We start from the raw sequence: 23330 nt of genomic DNA, 5'->3' as shown, positions 1-23330 counted from the left end.
CAAACAGAAAACAAACAATATTTTCCATGCTTGAGTAAAGAAACTTAGATTCTACCTAAACATAGCAAAGGAGACTTTGACACCTTTAATAAACAAAGACCACCTTAGACAATGCTATTAGGCTGTTTATGAAAAAGTTCTATGGCATCATCTTAAGCTATCATTCCTGACGTTTCCACACTCAAACACAACAAATGGAACAATCTGCTGGCTAGAACTCCTTGTTCTGCAAATATTCTGGTTCGGAGAACATTTAAACAAAATTTAAAACAACCCTTCCAATGTGTTTAGTAAAATTTAAAAAGTATGTCCAAAAGAAAAACCCCCACCATGAAATACTTTCCTTACATCATAAAAAAATAAGAATTTACAAAATATTTACTACTAACAAAATGCAAACATCTGCATATTCTAAGTACTATTTAAAGTAGGGATATTAGGAAGGAAGCTGCGTTGCCAAAAACTGTTTTCCATTTCAAGAAGAGTTAAGGCTTAACTAAGGCTGAAAAGCATTGGTTTCTAGTCCCATGAGTCAGAGGTTCAAAAACGTGTTTCCAGTCCCATGAGTCAGAGGTTCCCATGAGTGCTGAAAGCCAGCACTCTTTTTACAGAACATGTTGGCTGGATCATTTCTTAATCTGAATCCATCAATTTCCCCCCTCCCTCCCATTCAAACAAGGGCACTAATGTGGGTATATACAAGGGAATCAGAGAGAGATACACTTTTCACTCTGTAGATAACACGTTAACAGTTAAAAGTCTTGTGGCTGCCAGAGGGTAGGGGAAATGGGGAGATGCTGGTCCAAGGGCAAAGTTTCAGTTATGCAAAATGAATACGTTTTTAGGGATTTAATGCGTAGCATGGTGGCTGTAATTAACAATAGTATATTGTATAACTGAAATAAACTTAAGAGGGTAAATCTTAAGTGTTCTCACCCACACCCCCAAAAAAGAAAATGGTAATTATGTGAGGTGATGGATCTATCAGCTTGATTACGGTGATCATTTAAAAGTGTATGTCAAAACATCACACCGTATACATTAAATACACGCAACTTTTATTGGTCAATTATACCTCAATAAAGCTGGGGCAGAAAGTACTTCTATACTGCAAATCCAGAGAACCTTACATAGCTATGACTGATGCCAACAGAATGCTGAGTCTGGGCCATCAATTCATCAGTCACTGTCTTTATCAATGGAGTCACCTCTGGCCTGTGGGTGCTGCGTCTGGACCTTCAGTCACAGGGTAACAGCCCAGAGCCTCTCCATCCTGCTTTTCAGCAGTCTTTACCTGAGACACTCCTTTAAGAAGTACTATTTCCAAATTCTGCGTTGCCAATTAACATTTACTTCATGGTTATTTTTAGACTTCTGTGGAGGTTTTGTCCATCTAGCATTGAACATTTACTCTATTTTTTTTTAGACAGCTCTAAAGCTCTTTCTTGCAGTTAAGAACATGGCACCTGGAGCCAAGATCCCTTGGTGTTTGAATCTAGCTCTGCAACAAATTTGCTGTACAACTTAGGGCAAATTACTTAAGCGCCATGGCTCAGTTTACTTATCAGAATTGATAGATTAGTTAAATTAATATGTGAGAGTTAAGGATTAAATTTTCCAAAACTTCTTCCCTATCGGCTGGTCTTCTGGAAAGCTTCAGAGAAAAAAGCTACAGCTTTAAAACAATGAATGTCGGTAGAGTTTTGAGGTGGTAAGTAAATCAGGTTACCATTCTGCCATGCTATATCAACTATGGACCTCCAACCATGAACACTAAGCTGGTGGATCATACCAGTGGCCTCCTACTTCCCAAGCTGCCACCACAACTCAGACCCTAGCCTGTCAGACATACCACAGTCTTGATAGTGTTTCAATCCTCTCAGGCAGGCAGAGTAGCACGAGAACCAAGGTTCTGCCATGCTGCAACAGTGTTAGATCATGGGCCCTTATCACACCAGGGAAAGGGCTGATTCTCCCTTCTATGTAGCTTAAAAGCCACACTGTACAAAGGTTAGAGTCTTATAATGCAGTGAACACTGCCTCTGTTCCTGAGTCCATGGATTGGACTTTCCCCAATAATCACTGTTCTAGAAAGTCCCTATTCTAGTGTGAGTCCTGTCATGTCATTCATCTTTGTTTTCTTGAATTTATGTGAAACACTAATGACCATCTTTCCATATAGTGTACCTTAAATGTTTGCTATTATTCCACTCGCTTCTCACTTAACTTCCACTTTTAAATGACCCTTTCACACATCACCACATCTCCATTATCCCTTTACATTTTAAATCTTCCATTTATTGAGGTTTTACTATTCATCAGAATCTGTGCTAAATACGTTAAACAATTATCTTACTGAAACCACATAACATACCTCTGCATATATTATCATTATCCTCATGTTACGGATAAGGAAGGTAAGCACAGAAGTTTAAAGAATCTGTCTGAGACCGTACTGCCGGTGAGGGGTAATACCCAGACTAAGGTCTGTGGGACTCTCAACAGTTAACCTCTCAAGTACACAGGCTGTCAGTTTACTCCAGGTAACCAGTACTACATCATGGAAGTCACAAGACTTTACTCAGAGGGCAGTGACACTACAGACCCCAAGGTCAACTCAGGAGAAACATCTCATCTGGAGGAAGTCATTTGAGTGCTAAAAAGCTTAATTGCGGGCTTCCCTGGTGGTGCAGTGGTTGAGAGTCCGCCTGCCGATGCAGGGGGCGCGGGTTCGCGACCCGGTCTGGGAAGATCCCACATGCCGCGGAGCGGCTGGGCCCGTGAGCCGTGGCCACTGAGCCTGCGTGTCCGGAGCCTGTGCTCCGCAACGGGAGAGGCCACAACAGTGAGAGGCCCGCGTACCACAAAAACAAACAAACAAAAAAAGCTTAATTGCCACCACAGACAATCCCCTAACTCAGATCATTTCTCTGGGTCCTAGACAGGGAAGAGAGTATCTAAGGTAGGTCATCCAATTCAGGTCCTCAGATATGATCCTGGAAGAGTCAAGGGCTTCTGAACCACTGCATTCAATATACGCCAAGCAGGTGATGGTTACAGAAGTAATTATTGTGATAATACAACCTTAATGAAAGTTCTCCTTTATATGTCCCTCTGTCTCACTGTTAAAATTCCCTTTGAAGGCCAGTTACTTTTCTGATGCAAAACCACAAGAATTGTGGAATGGAAAATACAAGTCCTAATCTTAACAAACCAGAACACTATTACAACGAATTCTAGGCTCCCATTTTATCATACAGATTATACATCCAAAGCTAGGAAGTGCTTTTTTTTTTTTTTTTTTTTTTGCGGTATGCAGGCCTCTCACTGTTGTGGCCTCTGCCGTTGCAGAGCACAGGCTCCAGACACGCAGGCTCAGCGGCCATGGCTCACGGGCCCAGCCGCTCTGCGGCATGTGGGATCTTCCCGGACCGGGGCACGAACCCGCGTCCCCTGCATCGGCAGGCGGACTCTCAACCACTGCGCCACCAGGGAAGCTCCTAGAAAGTGTTTAGGCAAAAGGCAAAGCTACCAAATCTGCTCAAGCTTATCTTTCCACTGAGGTTTACTATAGAACGTTATACTATATATAACTAATGGGCGATCTTGTAGTAAATGAGAAGTGACTGGCATTAGCTCACATAAGTCATGTTTGGCAGGCATATTTTGTAAATATTATCCATTTTGTAAATGATAAAGGATGATATGTTTAAAAAGCATGCATGGTAATATGACCACTTTACGTTTCTTAGTAATGCATAAGACATTTGCAAGCTGAGAACTGGCACGCTGACGTAAACAAATCTTATCTGTCTTAATTAAAAATTTTTTAAAAGTCACATAGAGTAGGGTACCCTACTATCCACTGGATTAGCGTAAGTTAGAGTTTCATTCATTCAACCAATAAGTTATCTATTGAGGGCTCTGAGCCAGAAACTAGATAGCACATTGAGACCACAGCAATAGACTAGACAGTTTCTGTCCTCACGGAGGTCATAGTGGCAAGATGAAATAAAGTTAAGACCTGTGCTTCTCCAATTTCAATAGGCATAAGAATCTCTGGGAATCTCGTTAAAAATACAGATTTTGATTCCATTAGATGTGGAGCGGGGTCTAAGAATCTGCATTTTTTTCCACTTTAAAATTTTATTTAAAAAATGGAACAGATACTTAATCATTAAACACATGAAAAAGTCATCACAGATACCTTTTCAAATCAAATACACAGTATGGTTCTATTATACATCCACAAAAATGGCTAAAATTATAAAACTGACAACAATAAATTCTGTTTGGGTGTGAAATTGACTGTTGGTGGTAGTGTAAAATGCCACAATAAGTAGAATCTGCATTTCTAACAAGCAACCAGGTAATGTTGCTACAGTTGGTCCATGGATCACACTGGGAAGCAGCACGCAGTTAGATAATATAAAAGTCCTCTCTCATTTTCAGTAGATATATTTACTGAGAAATGTGCCTCCAACTAACAATCAGAAGGTAACTTTAACCTTGATTCTACTGAAGGTACTGCCTTTCTGTATCATCTAAACTAAGTTACCTATACCTTTTATTAAATATATCAGTATGGCAAGCTTAGTGACTAAAATTAAAGAATTTATTACTTCAACTGTATTTTCCCTCAAATTCTTCCCAAACTTACAGCATAATCTAATTTACATTTACAAAATTTTAACTTTTCTAAGTAATACAGACACTGCCCAGATATATATGGAAGTATCATGAGAGCCTAGTTTCCATATAAATATGCACTAATAAAGTATGTACAAGTTATGTTCTAATCAAAATGTCATTAATTTGAAATCACTAATTAGAATCCATACCAAATACTGTTTCCAATTAGTTTTATAAATGACTTAAATAGTCTAAAGATAAGAGTCTATTTCATTTAGCTATGCATTCATTAGAAATTACAATTATATATACACACACATATACAAATATATATGTATACACACGTGTGTATATATACACACACACACAGCTTTATCCCCAAGCCATTGTAAAATTTGAGTGTGCATGAAACAGAAGTTTACATTAGCAGTTCTTAACTGTGGGAAATTTTGTCCTAAGAAGAAATTCAGCCATATCAGGAGACATTTTTGGTTGTTAGAAGTGGGAGAGGGAAGTACGACCAGTGCCGAGTTGGTAGAGGACAGGGATGCTATTAAATATTCTATAATGCACACGCAGGCCAGCCTCCAGAACAAAGAATTATCTGTCCCAAAATGTTAATAACATAGCAACTGCAAAATCCTGGGCTAAATGGAGAGTTGTGGTTTTTGGCCTTCAGCATTTATTCAGAAATCAGTAGCTGACATCAAAAGCAGTAATATTCTAACAACTTAAAGGTTTTAGTAGAGTCATTTTTTAACAAGGGAAATACTAAAATTGTATTTTATCAGACAAGTGTTTTAAAATATAATTTTAAAATAACATACCATAAATATGACAAGTGTGTTCAAAATGGCTAGATGAGGTCTCTATACTATCGCTTATATGTGGAATCTAAAAATATAATACAAATGAACTTATTTACAAAACAGAAATAGAGTTACATGTATAGAGAACAAACTTATGGTTACCAGGGGGAAAGAGGGGGGAGGGATAAATTGGGAGATTGGGATTGACATATACACACAACTATATATAAAATAGATAACTAATAAGGACCTACTGTATAGACCAGGGAACTCTACTCAGTACTCTGTAATGATGTATATGGGAAAAGAATCTAAAAAAGAGTGGATATATGTATATGTGTAACTGCTTCACTTTGCTGTACACCTGAAACTAACACAACATTGTAAATCAACTATACTCCAATAAAGATTAAAAACAAATAGAACAAAATATATTCTCAGCTCAAACTCTGTCTGCTACCAAGTTTTTAACACTGTCTCTAATTTTAAATTAGATAGGAAATAAAAAAAGAAGAAAACTAAAATCAGCTAGAAACATGCATGAGTAGCGTAGTGAAGAGTTCCTTCATATGTAACCACAAAAAAACAATGCACTGATTAACTTTTTTTTCTTTTTTCTTTTTTTGGCCATGCTGTGCGGCTTACGGGATTTTAGTTCCCCGACCAGGGATCACACCTGGGCCCTCAGTAGTGAGAGCTCAGAGTCCTAACCATGTGACTGCAGCGAATTCCCAACTTTTAAGGAATATTTAATACCACCCTAACACTTGTACAATCCAAATACTGCCAATATAATTGTTCAGACCCTACATAGTAAGAGATTTTTATTAATGTATTTTCCTCTTGAGTAAAAAATATAATTACTGTATATATAAAATAAGATTTCCATCTCATACAACTTTCCATTATGAGTTACCTAATATACATTTAGCCCATAGGCCCAAAACGTTTTTTAAATATTAAGGATAAATTACGTTTTGAGCAAAAATAACAAAAACATGATCATGTGACTTATTTCAGAAGTATGTGAACAATGATCTACCTCAGGATATTTTTAAAGCAGTATGTTTCTAGGTGATACAGAAAGGTAGATTCATATCCTGATATAGAATCTTATTACAGATCCTAAAGAATAAACCTTAAAATGTTGCTTATGGACCTGTTTCTTCACGCCACTGCAATTCCCCCTCAGCAGAGCTCAGTTCCCCATCACTCTCTCTCTCTCCCTCCCCCTTTCCTCACAGAAGGCTTCTGGCCACCAACTTTATCACCATAGCTAACTCCAGTTCATCTCATCAACATCTTTCATTTGCTATTCTTTTCCCTCCACTTGTAAAAACAGTTTTCTTCTGGTTGGGAAATCAATTATAACTTCTTGGGTGTACTCTGTGTTCTAAACTCTTCTCAACTGTTCACATGATTGATGGACGCCCAGCAGCTACCTCTTTATCTCCAGAAACACATTTGGCTGATGTCCAGGTGGAGGGGTATTCCAGAAGCTTGCTTGTTCATCATTCTACCACCACTAACCACAGCTATTTATCTGGCTCTCCCATATACACAGCACTGTGCAAGAGATCAGCGATAAAAGAGATGGTGAAAGCGATAGGCAAAAGAATAACAATAAAAAGTAGCATATGCAGAATGACACCTCTGTCGGTAAGTAGTTTAGAAAGTCCAAGAACCAGAAAAAATGGGAACAACTTCATGGAAAGAGTAATATTAAATCAAGTATTAAACAGAACTGACAAGGATGGCATGCAATCAAGCAGAACACTGAGTGAAAAAGAGTGAGAGAAAACTAGAAAATTTCAAAGCATGAGCAAGACAATATGCTGGGCCACAGAGAGTTGACATTGTGAGTGAAAAGGTTCAGCATCGACTGTGAGAGGTCTGAAATAATGGGTCAAAATGTATAGACTCTGACTCACATGCAGCGAACAGTCATTGAAGATATGAGGAGAAAGAGAGGAGATATTTAACCTAAGGAGACAAGTACTACAAAGCTTTGAAAAGAAGTTCTCAGGTACCAAGACACCATGGATAATTTATTCTGACCACAAGTTCAAAGGGGTATATTTGGTTTAGTTTCCCTAAAACAGCAAAAAGCTTGCAGACATTATTTACTTAAAGCCACCAGAACAAAAGAATAATCTACTATATGGTGTTACTAACTATAGTCATACCACATGCAAATAGTTGAAATGTATCACCAAGCTCAATTATTAGGGAAACATTAATAAGTATAAAATTATTATTTTAAAAACATTACATATCCTCTATTCAGAACCAAAAAGAAATCAATAAAATGAAATGACATGAGTGAATAAGTTGTAAGACTTTATCTCAATTTAAATAGCATAAGAAAATTAGTGTATACATATTCATGAAAATCAACTGTTGAAGGTAGGAAACTATAATCTACATGCCAAAGAGCAATTTTTTTCAGCTTCTTATAAAAATTTTCCCTCTAAACACATTTACCATGTGTGTAAAATCAATTTCCTGAATTACAAGAGAAGACCTGATTTTTACAAATATATCCCCAATGCTAGATGTTGGCTATTCTTTTGGCTTATTTGTTTTTAACTTAGCATAACGTAACTAGAACTTGTGTGCAGTGACCTAATTCCTAAGCGGACAAGGATTATCATTTTTACAAATTAACCATCTGGTTCCTTTAGAAAGAGTAATATTTCAATATGTCCCTATGTTTCAAAAATACACACAGATACAAAAGGTGAATACATGTTAAGTATACAAAGGAAAAGTAGAGAAAGTGGCATTTAGGGAGGATTATCCTTACTCCCTCATCAATAACCAAATTCTAAAACTCTGACAACCAATTATAATTATAAACTGTTACTTTTATTAAATAGAGCATGAACATAATTAATACCATCCCAAGCAACTGGGTGGTCCAGTGATTTTTGGACATTTTTACCTCTGGAAAACTGATCAGGAAATCTGGCTAACATCCCAAACAAACTAAATGGATTTTATTGGATGGTCTTCAGCTAATTTATGTAGTCTTGTACATACACCAAAACCGCATACTCTAAATGAATTAATTCTGTTGGCATTGTTCAGACTCAGAGGCCCGAGAAACACTGTTCACAGTGTTATTTCACTATTACACTGTACAGTGTTCAGCTTCAAAAAAATGAAAAATCAGTACATTAAACATAATATTTTAAAATGTTATGTGCCAAAATCAGCATGAAATAACCCTAATTTGAACAGGTCTTACAATGCTGAGATGACTGGATTTGTTCTATTTCTTTAATTTCTGCTTTTCTTCTTACTTCACTTGCTATTTTGGATATTTTGCTTGACGAATACGTCATACACTGAATTTAGTTACGTCTATTAAAAAAAAAAAAAAGGCACAGATCCATACCCTGGACAAAACCTCGAGGGCATTAGGAAAAATAAACTAGGTACCACAGACAACCTCAACAAAACTGAAGCATGCCTTTCACCCAGGAAAGCAAATGATTTTCAGTTATATCCTGCTTGTCATTTGTGGTTACACAAAACAATAATTAAATTATGTGCTCCAGGAAATAGGAAGGGGTGGATAAGCAAAACACACAAAAAGCCCCTATGGTCCCTGTTTGTCCAGATTATAGATCAGCATTCTTCAGGAGCTTCTTTTCTTCTATTATAGGAACAAAAATTGGGTTGAAGACACTTGTGATTTTAGGGGTTCTGTGAGGTATAAAAACATTAAATACTACCTGTCTTTTTCCACAGAATTTTACTTTTAAGCAGCAGCCGCCAACAGTCTTCTTACATATGTAAATTGCATCGTGACATTTTCAGCTGAAGTCTTCTACCACTTCATTTTGCTTGTAGGACAAAACGTAAGTAATGGTAGTGGTTACAGTAGTAGTGTAGGTGGTGGTAGTCACAGTATGCTTAACAAAGCCTACGAGGCTGCATTTAGACCCTCGCGGTCTCTATCCTCACCTCCCACCAGTCCACCTCCACTCCAGTCATACAAGTCTTATTTCAGTGCCCCTGAACGAAACTCTTCAAGGACCTTTCACACACTGTTCCTTCTGTATTTCTCTCTAAATAGCTAACTCGTGAATACCAGTTTAGCCTTAAGTAAATGCCACATCTGTCAAGAGATGCTCACTTACTGCCCTCTACTCGCAACTTAAATCACTATCCAGGGCTCTCTTACATAAGGACAGTTTACTTTTTCCTTAGTATCATTATCACAATTTGTAATTAAACATTTTTTGTGTGTTTGTTTACTGTTTTATCCCCAACTGCACAGTATGCTCCTTGAGGACAGGGAACAATACTTGCTTAGTTCAACTGCATAAATCCAGTGACTAAATCTTGATAGGCATTTAATATTTGGTAAATACATTCATGAATTAGTAACTAATGAAAGACCAATCTTCCTACTTCTAAATTCCTTACTGTTCTCAGCACAGTATATGGCAAAAATTATTTTTCAGTGAGAGTTGGGAAGAAGGGGCAAGGTCTCTTCCATCACTGTCTACTGCCCTGATGTATCTTCTAGAGACCTCTGTCTCCAAAGTAGGTAGGTTCTGTGAAATACTTCGACCTCCTTAAAGAAACCAAAGAAGGAATCTAACAAGCCTGATAATGAAGTCTTGAAATTTAAGTCTGAGTGAAATCTGCATGTGTATGGAGGGTGGGAGCAGTAAGTCTCTACTCAGTTAATTCCTTATTTCACTTTTTAGCAACCTCCTCCATGTATTTGGTGTGTATCATTACATTAGAGTTGAGATATTCAGTTCATCACTAAGGTATGTCTCAAAATCTAGCATGGATAATTATAATAAGCATACTCAATTTCTTCCTTCAGTTTCATCAGGAAACATCCTTTCTTTTCATGCCAATAAAACAATCCTCCTGTTGTGCATTGAGCAGCTCCACACCTACACAGATCTGCCCTACAGGTGCGTGGATTTTAATAGTGGTGACTTCATGCTTTTTATATGTCCTTTGCAAAATGAGACAAAAGCTCTGGAGGTAAAAATAATAGAATATGTGGCATTTTGCGTTTGTCTATAAGTTATAGGCTGAAAAATGCCATAAGATAAATGTGCCCTTATAAAGGGAGAGAAAATTATAGAAAACTGGTAATTTCTTTTACAAGGAGACTTCTTTCTGACCTTAGATATAATCCTTCTGTCAAACTTCAAATTCTTTATTTCACCGTTTCTTAGAAAAATATTCAGTAGTAGAAATCATAATGAATCAAGCAGCACCTACATTCAATTAGTTATATAATCTTAGACAAAGTATTAAGCCATAAGGTTTCCCTATTTCTACTTGTAAAATGAGAGGGAAAGTCATAAGTTTATTTTAAAGGATTAATACATAATATTCTCTCTGACAAATGGAAGGCACTCCATAATTGTTAGTCTTGTGACTGTTTATGAGAGAAAACATCCTGATAAGTCCTTGCGTGGTTTAATAGTTTTTAGGCAAATTTAGAAGCCAGGGCAGATTTAGCAGAAATGAATGACATCTCCTCTGAAGGTCAACCAAGATTGTCTGAGTAAGTTAACAGGACACACAAAGTTCCGTTTTACAATTTCTACCTTCATTAGACTCATTTCTTCTAAAATTCATGTTATAGTCAGTATGTTTCATCAGATTATACAACAGGTTACCTACGGCTATACTATGGACTGATCAACATAAAAATCTAAAGAAATTAGTCATTAATTCTTTTCTTGGTTGGTTTGTATTGGATAGAATGACATTTAATTTAGGAGATTATATTCATTCCTTGGTGAGAGTATGTCCTCAGGCTGTTGGTTTTGGCTAGTTAGTGCCTCGTGTCCGTTGTTGATTCCCAAACTATTCAGAATTTTCTGATCACCTCTGGAGTTTTTTATACAGAATTTCTGGTAGATTCAATTACTAAGGCCTAGAATCCATATAAAATAGACTGACTCATTTGACTAGGGAATTATAGTTGAAATGGATGATGATCTTGATGAGGAAATTTTAGGTACAATAAAGCAAATTTCTGATGTTCAGAGAAGACTTAGGTCTATATAGAGTACTGCCTCACATGCCACAGGAAACTAGGATGGCCATGTTAGTGGGTGTTTTCTTTTTACAACTTAGAAGATTTATTTTGAGATAGTAACAGTTTGTGATAATCAGTCTCTAAAACACCCCCCCCAATGATAACCACACTTCCCAGTATTCACAACCTTGTGTAATTCCCTCCTCTTGAGTGTGCGTTGGACATACAGACTTGTTTCAAATGAACCGAATACGAAAGAAATGATGGAATGTCACTTCTAAGATTAGGCTACAAAACTACTGGGCCTTCAATCCTGAGTGCCATGTGGTGAGGCAACCCTGTGGACAAGCCTACATGGCAAGGGATTGAGACCTGCCAACAACCACATAATGTTGAGAGCAGAATCTACCTCCACATCAAGTCTTCAGATTAGACCGTAAAGGACAGCCTATAGAGGACAGATAGCTTGACTGTAATCAAATGAAAGACCTTGGGTCAAAGGAACCTGGCTAAGCTGTGCCTAGATTCTTAACTCACAGAAACTGAGACAGTAGATGTTTGTTACTTAAGGTCACTAAACTTGGGGGTAACTTGTTATGCAGCAAGCACAGTACAATATATAATACAATGTCCAACTTAGTAATAAGAAGTTGTGATCATTTATCCATTCATTTATTTATTCAACATTCAATAAATGTCCCCCTTTTATTAAGACTGCATCATGCTTTGGGAAGACCTCACATGGGGCTGTATAGCCTCTCACAAAACACAATAGAAGGGTACATAAACCAGACTTCAGGGGAAAAGCAAAGCTTTTCAGGAAAAGCTCCCTGGGGAAAATGACATCGTGGGTGAAGGCCCTGGAGGGAAGAAAGTACTATCACATTTGAGAAGCTGCAAAAAGTAGAGCTGGCCTGAAGAGTGCACAGTTAGAGAGTGCGGGGCTGTTTGGCAAGGGTGCCGGTTAAGAAGACAGATTTTGGTGTTACATGAATCCAAGTTCATGTCCATGTCCCTGTTCTGCCCCTTCACAACAATGTTAACAAGAACCATTTAAACATTCCCTCTAGGGCTTCCCTGGTGACACAGTGGTTGAGAGTCCGCCTGCTGATGCAGGGGACACGGGTTCGTGCCCCGGTCTAGGAAGATCCCACATGCCGCGGAGCAGCTGGGCCCGTGAGCCATGGCCGCTGGGCCTGCGCGTCCGGAGCCTGTGCTCCACAGCAGGAGAGGCCACAACAGTGAGAGGCCCGCGTGCCGCAAAAAAAACCAAAACAACAACAACAAAAAAAAACATCCCCTCCATGCCTCAGTTCTTTCATCTGGAAAAAAACGTTAACAGTACCCATTTCAAAAGGTTGTTAAGAGCACTTGCTATGGTACCTAGCATAAAATAAGTGCTGAAAACCATTGGCTGTTATTATTGTTATTTTTATTAGTAGTATTAGTCATGTGAGAGATCTTATGAGACATAGCAAGGAATTTTTATATTAATTTAGAAGCAATGGAAAACCAAGAAACAGATTTGAATAGGGAATAACACGATAAACAATTTAGAACAATCATTCAAACAGCCCCATAAAGAATAAATCTGAGAGGGGTAAAATTGAAGGCTGGAGGTCAGTTAACAGGCTGTTGCAATAATCCAGACAACAGTTGGGGTGCCTAGGACAGTGGCAATGAAGATAAAAGGACACATATGAAGGATAATGAGAGGTAGAATTCAAATGTTTTGGAACTTGATTTGCTTTGGAAGTGAGATAGAGAATGAGTCAAACTTTATACGAGGTTTAGAGAATGAGAAAATGATATGCATTTTCACAGACTGAAACCTTAGCAGATGGAGAAGGACTGGCTGGAAAAAGAATTTGTGAATGTGAAATATCATCGACATTTAAGGGACCTCTGACTGAATATACAGATCTGAAATGCAGAAAAATGAATAATTAAACACAGGGCTAGAGAATATTTTGTGTCCCTAGCAAATGAAGGATACTGGAAGCCATCAGCATTTTTTTTAAAGACGTCCAATTTTACCTATGTACAAAAATCTAAATATCATCAATAGAATCTTGAATCCTGCAAAAGAAACTTAGAAGCAGCAGCCGAAAATGAAAAAGGATAAAAGAAAAACAAGATGTTACAGAATCTACTGGATGACTCCTTCTAGAAAAAATAGTATCAGACAAGAGAGTCAAGTGGTGCAATAAATAAGGTAAGACTGATAAATGTCTTGTGGATTTCCCATAAGAAGGCCACTGAGGACTTCACCGAGAGCACTTCCTACGGAAGGTTGCGGCAGAAGTCAAAATGCAGTGAACTGAGGAATGAGAAGATAAATTATTTTAAAGAAGTTTGGCTACAGGGTAACCTTGGGTTTAGAACTGTTTCTTTGTTTTTGTTTTAATGGAAGGAACACGTATCTGTTCATGGGGGAGGGGGAAGGGGGAAAGAGAACCAGAGCTCAGGAGAGGAAATAGTCTCAATGAGAAGATGGCTACAGATGGAAGATTCTTTAAAGGTTGGGGCCTGGAAGACAGGAATGTTCCCATATTGGAGTATATAATTATACTCTGAAGTTAGAGATAAAACCATATTTAAGAGTGGAGGTAAAGATGGTGGGGTTAGACCAGTGGTTCTCAACCAGAGGATGATTTTGTCCCCGCTCCAGGCAACATTTAGCAATGTCTGGAGACATTTTGTTTGCTACAACTAGGAGGTATAATACTGTCATCTAGTGGGTAGAAGATTGGGATGCTGCTAAACAGTGTCCAAGGCACAGGACAGTCCCTCACAATATCTAGTCCAAAATGCCAATAGTGCCAAGGTTAAGAAACCTGGGTTAGACATTTAAGGAGAAAGGAAAAGGTTTAAAATATCCACTGAGGAGAATGGGGAGCTCACAATGGAATCACGGTATGCTTGCTTTACAACACTCAGGGCCCAGTGAAGAACGAAGACCAGTATTTTTAAAGTACAATGATCTACACTGTTGTATGCTTCTCTCCAGCAGTGTTAAGACTGAATACAGGCTCAGAGAAGTGAAAAGTTAGACTGATAACATGAATGAGGTTTTACTAACTGGGTTTAATAGAAGGACAAGGGAATTAAAGATACTGGTAAAAGATCCATGATCCACTCAAGTGATGGATCATGGTATCGAAGTAAAGTGTGAAACAAAAGGTAGCTGAAAGAGAGAAGAGAGTGGGATTAGAGTTTCCTATAAAATTTAAATATGTGCAGTTAGAGTAATTTAGTGTAAGATAAGGAAAGGTAAAATATTGTGGTCAGAAGTTAAGAAATAGCCTTAGTATTTATTTTTCAGCACAGTTAAGATAATGGCTATATCCAGACTGGGCCCAACAGGTAGGTAGATGAAGTGCACTGAAAACAATCGACACTGGAAATGAGAAGGACAGGACCTGAGAAGCGAAGGCACTGAAGAAAAAAAATCGCACAGCGCCAGTTACACACCATTCTGTGTACCCCCTAAATTCCATATCATTATTTAAACAATGATTTGAAAACATACATGAACCCAATGTATCATTGCAGCACTACATACAACAGCCAGGACACGAAAGCAACCTAAATGTCCATCAACAGATGAATGGATTAAAAAGATGCCGTATACACATACATAATGGAATACTACTCAGCCATAAAAAAGAATGAAATAATGCCATTTGCAGCAACGTGGATGGACCTCAAGATTGTCATACTGAGTGAAGTACATCAGACAGAGAAAGACAAATATCATATGATATCGCTTATATGTGGAATCTTTAAAAATGGTACAAATGGACTTATTTACAAAACAGAAATAGAGTCACAGATGCAGAAAACGAACTTATAGTTACCAAGGAGGAAAGGGGGGGCATAAATTGGGAGATTGGGATTGACATATACACACGACTATATATAAAATGGATAACTAATAAGGACCTATTGTATAGCACAGGGAACTCTACTCAATACTCTGTAATGGCCTATATGAGAAAAGAATCTAAAAAAGAGTGGATATATGTATATGTATAACTGATTCGCTTTGCTGTACAGCAGAAAGTAACACAACATTGTAAATCAACTATACTCTAATAAAAATTAGGAAAAAACACACAAAACAATGAATAAACATATTTCTCTCTTAAAACAGAGTTGGGAGACCAGAAGGGGGAGCCCTCACACCCTGTGACTACAGCTGAGCCCAACAAGAAGAAGCAGTCCTCTTCTCTCCCGGCAAGGACTCAGCAAATAGAAACCACAGGCTGTCTATTTACTCTAGCCCTCCCAAATTCCTTGCTCCTTCTATAAAAGTGTCCTTCCCTTGCTATGGGGGGACTTGCATGCATCTTGTCATGGTTGCAGACCCCAAATTTCAATTGCCTGTTTATCCTGAAGAAACCTATCTTTGCTGAAGAAATATCTGGCAGTCTATTTGATTTAGATCAATAATTACCAAATACAGGAAAAGTAGCAACAAAAAGAGACTATCATAATAATTGTAACAAAAAGGACTCTTTGTAGAATCTAACACTGGGAAGACCAAGGAATGAGTGACACAGGATGCATCAGTTGGATGCTCAACAAGAGTGTAGAATCGAGCTCTCTAAACCTAGGGTTGATAGCCCAAGTCCCAGTAACACTCTTTCAGGATTCCATCTTATTGGCTTCTGCACTGAATGGATAAAGCATGAATGAAATCATCCAAGAGTAGAAGACTATTTTTCAGGCAAAACGTTGCCTCACGAGGTCAGATAATGCAAAGAACAAGGTGCTAAAACTTCCAGCAACAGAGGAGGAATACTCAGAAAGTCTACGAATAAAGGCAACTTGGAAAAGAAGATTGAAGTATAACCTTTACACCCAAGAGACAGCTGAGGTGGCTGCCATTTCTTTCCAGTTTTAGATTGTTGCTCCAAATGCTACTGGTAGAATTTAGCACTGACTGCCATCAAAACGACCACGGGGAGCTTGTTAAAAACTGAAATTCCAGAACTTATCCCAGATGATTCACTAAATATTTACACATTCCAGGAATCTATGTATTTAACAGTTCATGTATTTAATACAGGACAGAAATTTGGGAGCTCGTAGTATCTACTGCTTAATACTATCACACCTTCATCTCAACTGATGAGTTGAGATGTTAATAGACGTCATTGTTAAGTCTCTTATAGTTCATATTTGTTGAAAACTTACGGTATGGCAGATGCTTTTCTAAGCACATTAAAATATATTTTTAAAGTTCAGTTGTCCCAACAACTTTACAGCGTAGATGTTATTAACATTTTCAATTTAAGATAAGGAAATGAGGCAATAAAACAGACATCTGAGTACTGGCAATCTGATACCAGAGCCTGTTCTCTTTACTGACTGTGCTATCATGATAGAACTAGCTTACTAAAATAAACTTTTTCCTTTTGCTTTCAACTAGAATTATGTATGTTGTTAAAAAGCCATGACATGTTGATCATAAACCCAGGCAGTTACACATTTTAATGAAAACAAGGAAACTGATGAAAACAATAAAAGCACCTTGGCAAGCAAAACATTTCAAAGCACAAAACTGTCACAAAAATAATGGATGTCCTTAGGGGTAAAAGTAGTAAATAATTCCTGTACACCGCTTCACACTCACGGCTACTTCTTGCATTTCCTTCACCCTAATATTAAATATGAGGTTAACCTGGACCTTGATCAGTTCCAAAAAGGGAGGGGGGGGAGCAAGAAACATCCATTCACTTCTTCAATATCATAATTATGCTATCTTTTGCATATCTGCTTCTCTCTTTTTTTTCTCTCTCTCTTCTTAATCTCTTTCTTTTCTTCATGTATTCAACAAACTTTAGTAAGCATCTAGCATGTGCTGGGCACCGTGATTCTCAAGACAAGTGTCAACCTCACGCAGGGGCTCATGTGCACCGGGGCGGGGTGGGGGTGGGGGGCTTTCTAAAGAAGTCACACTGACGCTGAATTTTAAAGAAGAAATAGAACTTGGAGAATGAAGGTGGGGAGGAAATCCAGAAGAGGAGTGGAGAAGGGGAACTAATTGTATTTCAAGTCAAAAGTGATGGCAAAACACAGGACTGCATTATAGCAAAATACGAAAATTAGCTTGAAAGTACTTTTATGCCTTCTCAAGGAAAGCATCTTTGTATGATAAAAATCTGTGGCAATCAAACGTATTTTATCAAACTGGATCTTTGAATACTTACATTTAATTCATTTTTTAGCATTTCTTCAAGACGATGACCTACATGTTCTTCATCTTCTTTTGTGTCCATAACTACACAAATTTGTTGTGAAATTCTTTCTGAGATAAAAAAGAAAAATAATATTGTTTCAAACAGAATATGGAACAAAGCCCAGTATGCTGAAACCTATACTAACCCGCTGTTCCTAACTATTGAACAAGAATAGGGAGGTGTGGGCTTTAGGCCAAGTGGAGTGACTTGGACTGCACAGAGATGTCCTGGACTCAAGTCAGTAAATCTATGTCTTTAACATTTTGTGGGTGGGTAAACAGGACATCATGTAAGCAACAGAAATAAGGATCTTTGGATATATTTGAAGAGAGTAACTGCAGGTGACAGCTACTTGGCTCAAGAATTCAATCCTTCCACATTTACAAGGAATCTCCCAGAATCTGACTGAATCCCATCTCCCAGGCAGATCCTCTGGTTAGGCCATAAGATGTCTCCTGCGTACAGCTCACTGTGCCACCTGGTGCCCTGGCTATGCACAGCATTTTCCTTGCCATTCCAGTCAATTCAATTAAATTCCTGCCTGTTTAACTATTACCACAACAAGTGAAAATAGTCAAAAATAGATTTTCTTCGAATTTGGAAGGCTTGAGATGATATAATTTAAAATCATAAGCTGTATGACATAGTGATATTCACCTCTGTAAACCCTGGATGCACTCTCCCCAAATACATGCAGTCCTCCTTTACAGTAAACAGATCTAAAATACTAAGAAATGGCTATACTGCTGCCAGTTAAGAACACATTTCATGGTATTATGTCATGGATTTTTTTTTGGTTTGGAGTCCCAAACCAAACGTGAGTTTAACTTAGGACCTAGCTGCTTCTTACACTGGCAACTCCACATAACAGGCTCTCTAGCAACACTATTCTAGCAACAGTTAATGATTCTTCAAAAAAAAAAGCTGGGGAGAACCAAACTTTTTTTTCTTTTTCAATAAATCATAGCTGTTTTATTAACTCTAAGAGAGATTTTTGTTTTGTTTTGGTTTGGTTTGGTTTGTTTGGCCTCGGCACACGGCATGTGGGATCTTAGTTTCCCAACCATGGATCAAACCCATGTCCCTGCATTGGAAGTGTGGAGGCGTGGAGTCTTAACCACTGGACCACCAGGGAAGTCCAAAACATTTAAAATAATAATGTCACCAGTTAATGGTATTCCTGTTACTACCTACCTCCCACTTAACAATAATAGTATATGTTCCAAGAGCCATACCCGATATTCACACTATTTCTCATGATGACCCTGCAAACAATATTATTGTGAATCTATGTGACAGATTCAGGTTCCTACCAACTTGAAAATGTCCATAATTTTAAGTTACACAAGCCTAATAAAATTAAATATAATTAAGAACACAAATGGAAGGTACAGATATTAACTGCTATAGAACATCACTGTGATTAGAAAGGGAAATTGGTTGACAAGATTAAATAAATCTTTATGCTAAAATGAGCTAGGAGCTCACTCTTGAAAGGTAAACTTTGCTTAGTAGAGCCAAGAGGCTTTGAAAGTGATTAAGAGAAACAAGATTTTTTAAAAATTTAATGTATTGGGGTAGAAAGGGTACAAGCATAAACTTATTGTGACAAGAGACAAGATAAGTACTCAAAAAATCATTTAATGATTTAGCAGTGAGCTATGAAGTGGTATACTCAGTGAAGCCAGAACATAAAGGTCCCATGCTTTCCTGAATACCTAGACTGTCCTGAAAGCTTTAGATGTAACTATAGTACGAGCAGTAGCTTTTGAAAACCAAGTTAATTCAAATGTATGCATTGTATTCTCTTAAATATTTGGAGAAATTTGGACTTTGTAATGTCCTAGCAAAAATTCAGTTACATTTCCAAATGCTTCTTTCACATACACCAAAAACATTATAATAAAAAATTTACTGTGTAAGTACAAAGTAATTTACTACATATATAATATGATGGCACCACAATAATTCTAATTTATAAAATAATGCATAAACAATACTTTTTAAAACAAAACACAACATATGCAGATTTCCCTTCCTTGTTTCATCATATATCCTTTATAGAATTCCAAGCTCTATCAAATGTAAATCAACAATAAATTAAAACGGACATTATCCCCCTCCAAAACTGAGATACAGTTAGCCCTTGAACATGGGTTTGAATTGCAAAGTGTCCACTTATACACAGATTATTTTCAATAGGAAATAGTACAGTGCTATATGATCCTCAGTTGGTTAAACCCACAGATAGGGAAGGCTGACTATAAATTATATGTGGATTTTCAATTTTGTGAGGGTCAGTGCCTCTAACACCCATGTTGTCCAAAGATCAACTGTATAAATAAAATGAAGTAACTCAAAATCAATTTGGCATTAATTTTTTGCCATGTGTCAGCTGTTCTAAATAGCTTTTTGTTCAGGAATCTTTGCATTACCATATAAATTTTACAATAAATTTGCACAAAATCACCTGCTATTTATTTATTTATTTACTTTTAAGTATTTTGGTCATGTGTGAGACTTGAGGGATCTTAGTTCCCCTATTAAGGGATGGAACCGGGGCCCCCTGCAGTGGAAGCGCGGAGTCCTAACCACTGGACAGCCAGGCAAGTCCCTCACCTGCTTTTTAGACAAAAATGACATCTTTAAAATCACAAGCCTTTCAATTATAAACATAATATATTCCTCTATTTACTGAGATCTTCCTTAATTTTTCTCAGTGTTTTACAGTCTCCAGTGTAAAGTCTTTTTGCAACTTTTGTTAAATTTCTAAAAAACATTATTGATGCTATTGTAAATAATATCTTTAGTTGCATTTTCTACTTGTTGACGTACAAAAATATCTTAAGATTTATATACAGTCTTTGCATTTAGTAACTGCTAAATTCACTTATAAATTCTAAGGGTTTACAAGTTATTTCAAATTTTTTATATATACAAACATGTCAATTGTGAACAAAATTTTATTTCCTTTTTTCCAAATCATAATTTTTTAATCTGATAATGCAAACTTTAGAATTTTGCTTCTATGTTCATGATAAAAATTAGCCTGCAATTTTATTCTTATAAGGTCCTTGTCAGAGGTTTATTAAACATTTACACTGCCTTCATGTAATGGGTTGGAAAGTTCTCTCTTTTTCTATTTTCTGAAGAAATGTGTATGACTGGTGTTATTTCTTCTTTTCAATGTTTTTGTAAAATTCACTGGTAAAAGTCAACTTTGTGGTAGCGTTTTTAATTAGATTCAATATCTTAAATGGATGAACAACTTTTCCTACTTGTATTTGCCTATGAATGTGTTCATTTAACCTAAATTTAAGTCTATTAGCATAAAGCTATGGACTGAATGTTTCTGTTCCCCCAAAATTCATGTTGAAGCTTTTAACCCCCCAATGTGATGGTATTAGGAAGTAGGGTCCTTGGGAGGTAATTAGGTTTAGATGAGATCATGAAGTGAAGATCATCTCATAGGGTGAAGTCCACATGATGGGATTAGTGCCTTTATAAAAAGAGGAAAAGACACCAGAACCTTCCTCTCACATCCATGCGAGGATTCAGCAAGCAGGTAGCTGTCTGCAAGCCCAGAAGAGAGCCCTTATCTGGAAAATGAATCAGCTAGCACCTTTATCTTGGAATTCCCAACTTCCAGAACTGTGAGAAATAAATTCCTGTTGTTTAAGCCATCCAGTCTATGGTATTTCATTATGGCAGCCCAAGCTGACGAACAAAGTTGCTCACATCTCATTGCAATGTCTATAGGATCATCACTGATGCTCTTTTTTCATTTCTGATAATAATTATTTGAGCCTTCAATATTTTTCATGATCACTTTTGCCAAGGTTTTATCAATTTTATTAACATTTTCAAATAAAAGTTGTGTTGATTCTCTCTTATGCTTGTCTTCTAACTTATGTTTAGTATTTTCTTCAATATCTTCTTGATTCTACTATCTATAGATTTAGTTCACTGTTCTAATTTCTTACAAAAGAAAAAAAATAGTGGGCTTTTGTGCTTTTCCTTTATTGTAATACAGTCAACCCTTGAAGAATACAGGCTCGAACTGCGAGAGTCCACTTACACCTGTTTTTCTCAATATGTACATAGTACAGTACTCCATGAGTGTGATTGGTTAAATCTACAGATCCAAAACTGTGGACACAGAAAGCCAACTGTAAAGCTATCCACAAATTTTACACTGTAAGGTCAGGTTCCAAACCCCATGTTGTTCAAGGATCAACATTTAAGGCTCTAAATTTTCCTCTAATAACAGCTTTATTTATACATCAAACATTGTGATATTTTTCAGTTTAAATTATTTCATTTTCAATTTAAAAGATTTCATTCATTTTTTTTAACCTGGTACACTTCTAGTTTCCACTGTGATTTCTCATTTGACTCATGGATTATTAATTTTATTGTCCTTATTAGTCTGCTATTGTGCAAGAAGTTCCCATAAATTTAACAGATTAAAACACCCACTAAGTATCTCACAATTCTATAAGATAGAGAAGGAGAAAGCTAGAGAGAGAGAGAAAGAGCAAAAGACAGCATGAACATACACAAGAAGAAATGATAATGAGCTCACACAAAAACAAATGATAGCGCAAATGGGGCAAAATGTAAAAAATCCGTGAACTGGTGATCTGGGTAAAAGACAGATGGAAGTTATATGTACTATTCTTGCCATCCTTGAAGTTTGAAAGTATATTAAAATAAAAAAATATTCTAACCCCCCAAGAAATAAGATACAATTAAAAATAGATTTATATACACACACATACACACATATAAATAGTAGAGGACTTTAAAATTCATCTCTCTAAATTTTTAATTATGTGAGGTGATGGATCTGTTACCTAACCTTATTTGTGATAATCATTTCACAATATATACATGTAACAAACCATCATATTGTACAACTTAAAATGTTTTACATCAATTATATCTCAATAAAGCTGGATAAATTTATTTAAAAATTAATTCTGTTCATTAAAGATCAACTGAGCAAAACATAAATAAGGACCTAGATTCAAGACAGCGTAACATAATAATGAACAAAGTCAATCTTTTATCTTGATGGTTTCTGTATTGTCTGCTGACTTCTTGTAATTCCCAGTTACTTGTATTCCACATGGAAGTCTGTGCCAGACTGGCCACTTTCTAATAGTGTCTACAGTCCATATCAATACCATTTAGCACCAACAATGATAAATTTTCTATCCGGCTAAGGTCATTTAAAGTCTAAACTAGGTTCAACTGGTTCTCAAACATGGCTGCACTTAAGAATCAACTCTCAGTATCTTTTTGTTTTGCCTTTATATTTTTAAAATACATATGCTTATAACTCACCCAACAAAATTCTCGCCTGTACTTTCTGAAGCTCCAAAAGTGATTCTAATGTTCAGCCAGGTTGAAAACCTCTGCTTACTCACTGCACTGATTTTCTATAATGTGAGGTTTATAAAAGGTTTCTCTATCTTTAAAAAACATAAAAATTACCTACGATAGCTGATTAATCCCATCAAAATGGTATAAGTCTTTTTGAGTATAATAATTTGGGGATAATTTTGTAGTTTTCTCTCATCTCCATATCGTGGCAACTGAAGGATGACG

The 23330-nt window shown here is 36.8% G+C and overlaps 1 protein-coding gene across 3 annotated transcripts in view; it reads right to left on the bottom strand.

Annotated features, from left to right (window-relative positions):
• The window catches only part of CRPPA (CDP-L-ribitol pyrophosphorylase A), a 296085-nt gene that overhangs the window by 153111 nt on the left and 119644 nt on the right, over window positions 1-23330 (bottom strand). For all 3 annotated transcript variants that reach the window (XM_065884349.1, XM_065884350.1, XM_065884351.1), the window contains one exon: window positions 17688-17785. In XM_065884349.1, the coding sequence (XP_065740421.1) occupies window positions 17688-17785 (98 nt within the window). The remainder of the gene's footprint in view (window positions 1-17687; window positions 17786-23330) is intronic.

Source organism: Phocoena phocoena, chromosome 9, assembly GCF_963924675.1.
Source record: "Phocoena phocoena chromosome 9, mPhoPho1.1, whole genome shotgun sequence".
In the NCBI taxonomy this organism is placed as follows: Eukaryota; Metazoa; Chordata; class Mammalia; order Artiodactyla; family Phocoenidae; genus Phocoena; species Phocoena phocoena.
The sequence above is the reverse complement of the archived record's forward strand: the minus strand, read 5'-3'. Positions and strand labels throughout refer to the sequence as shown.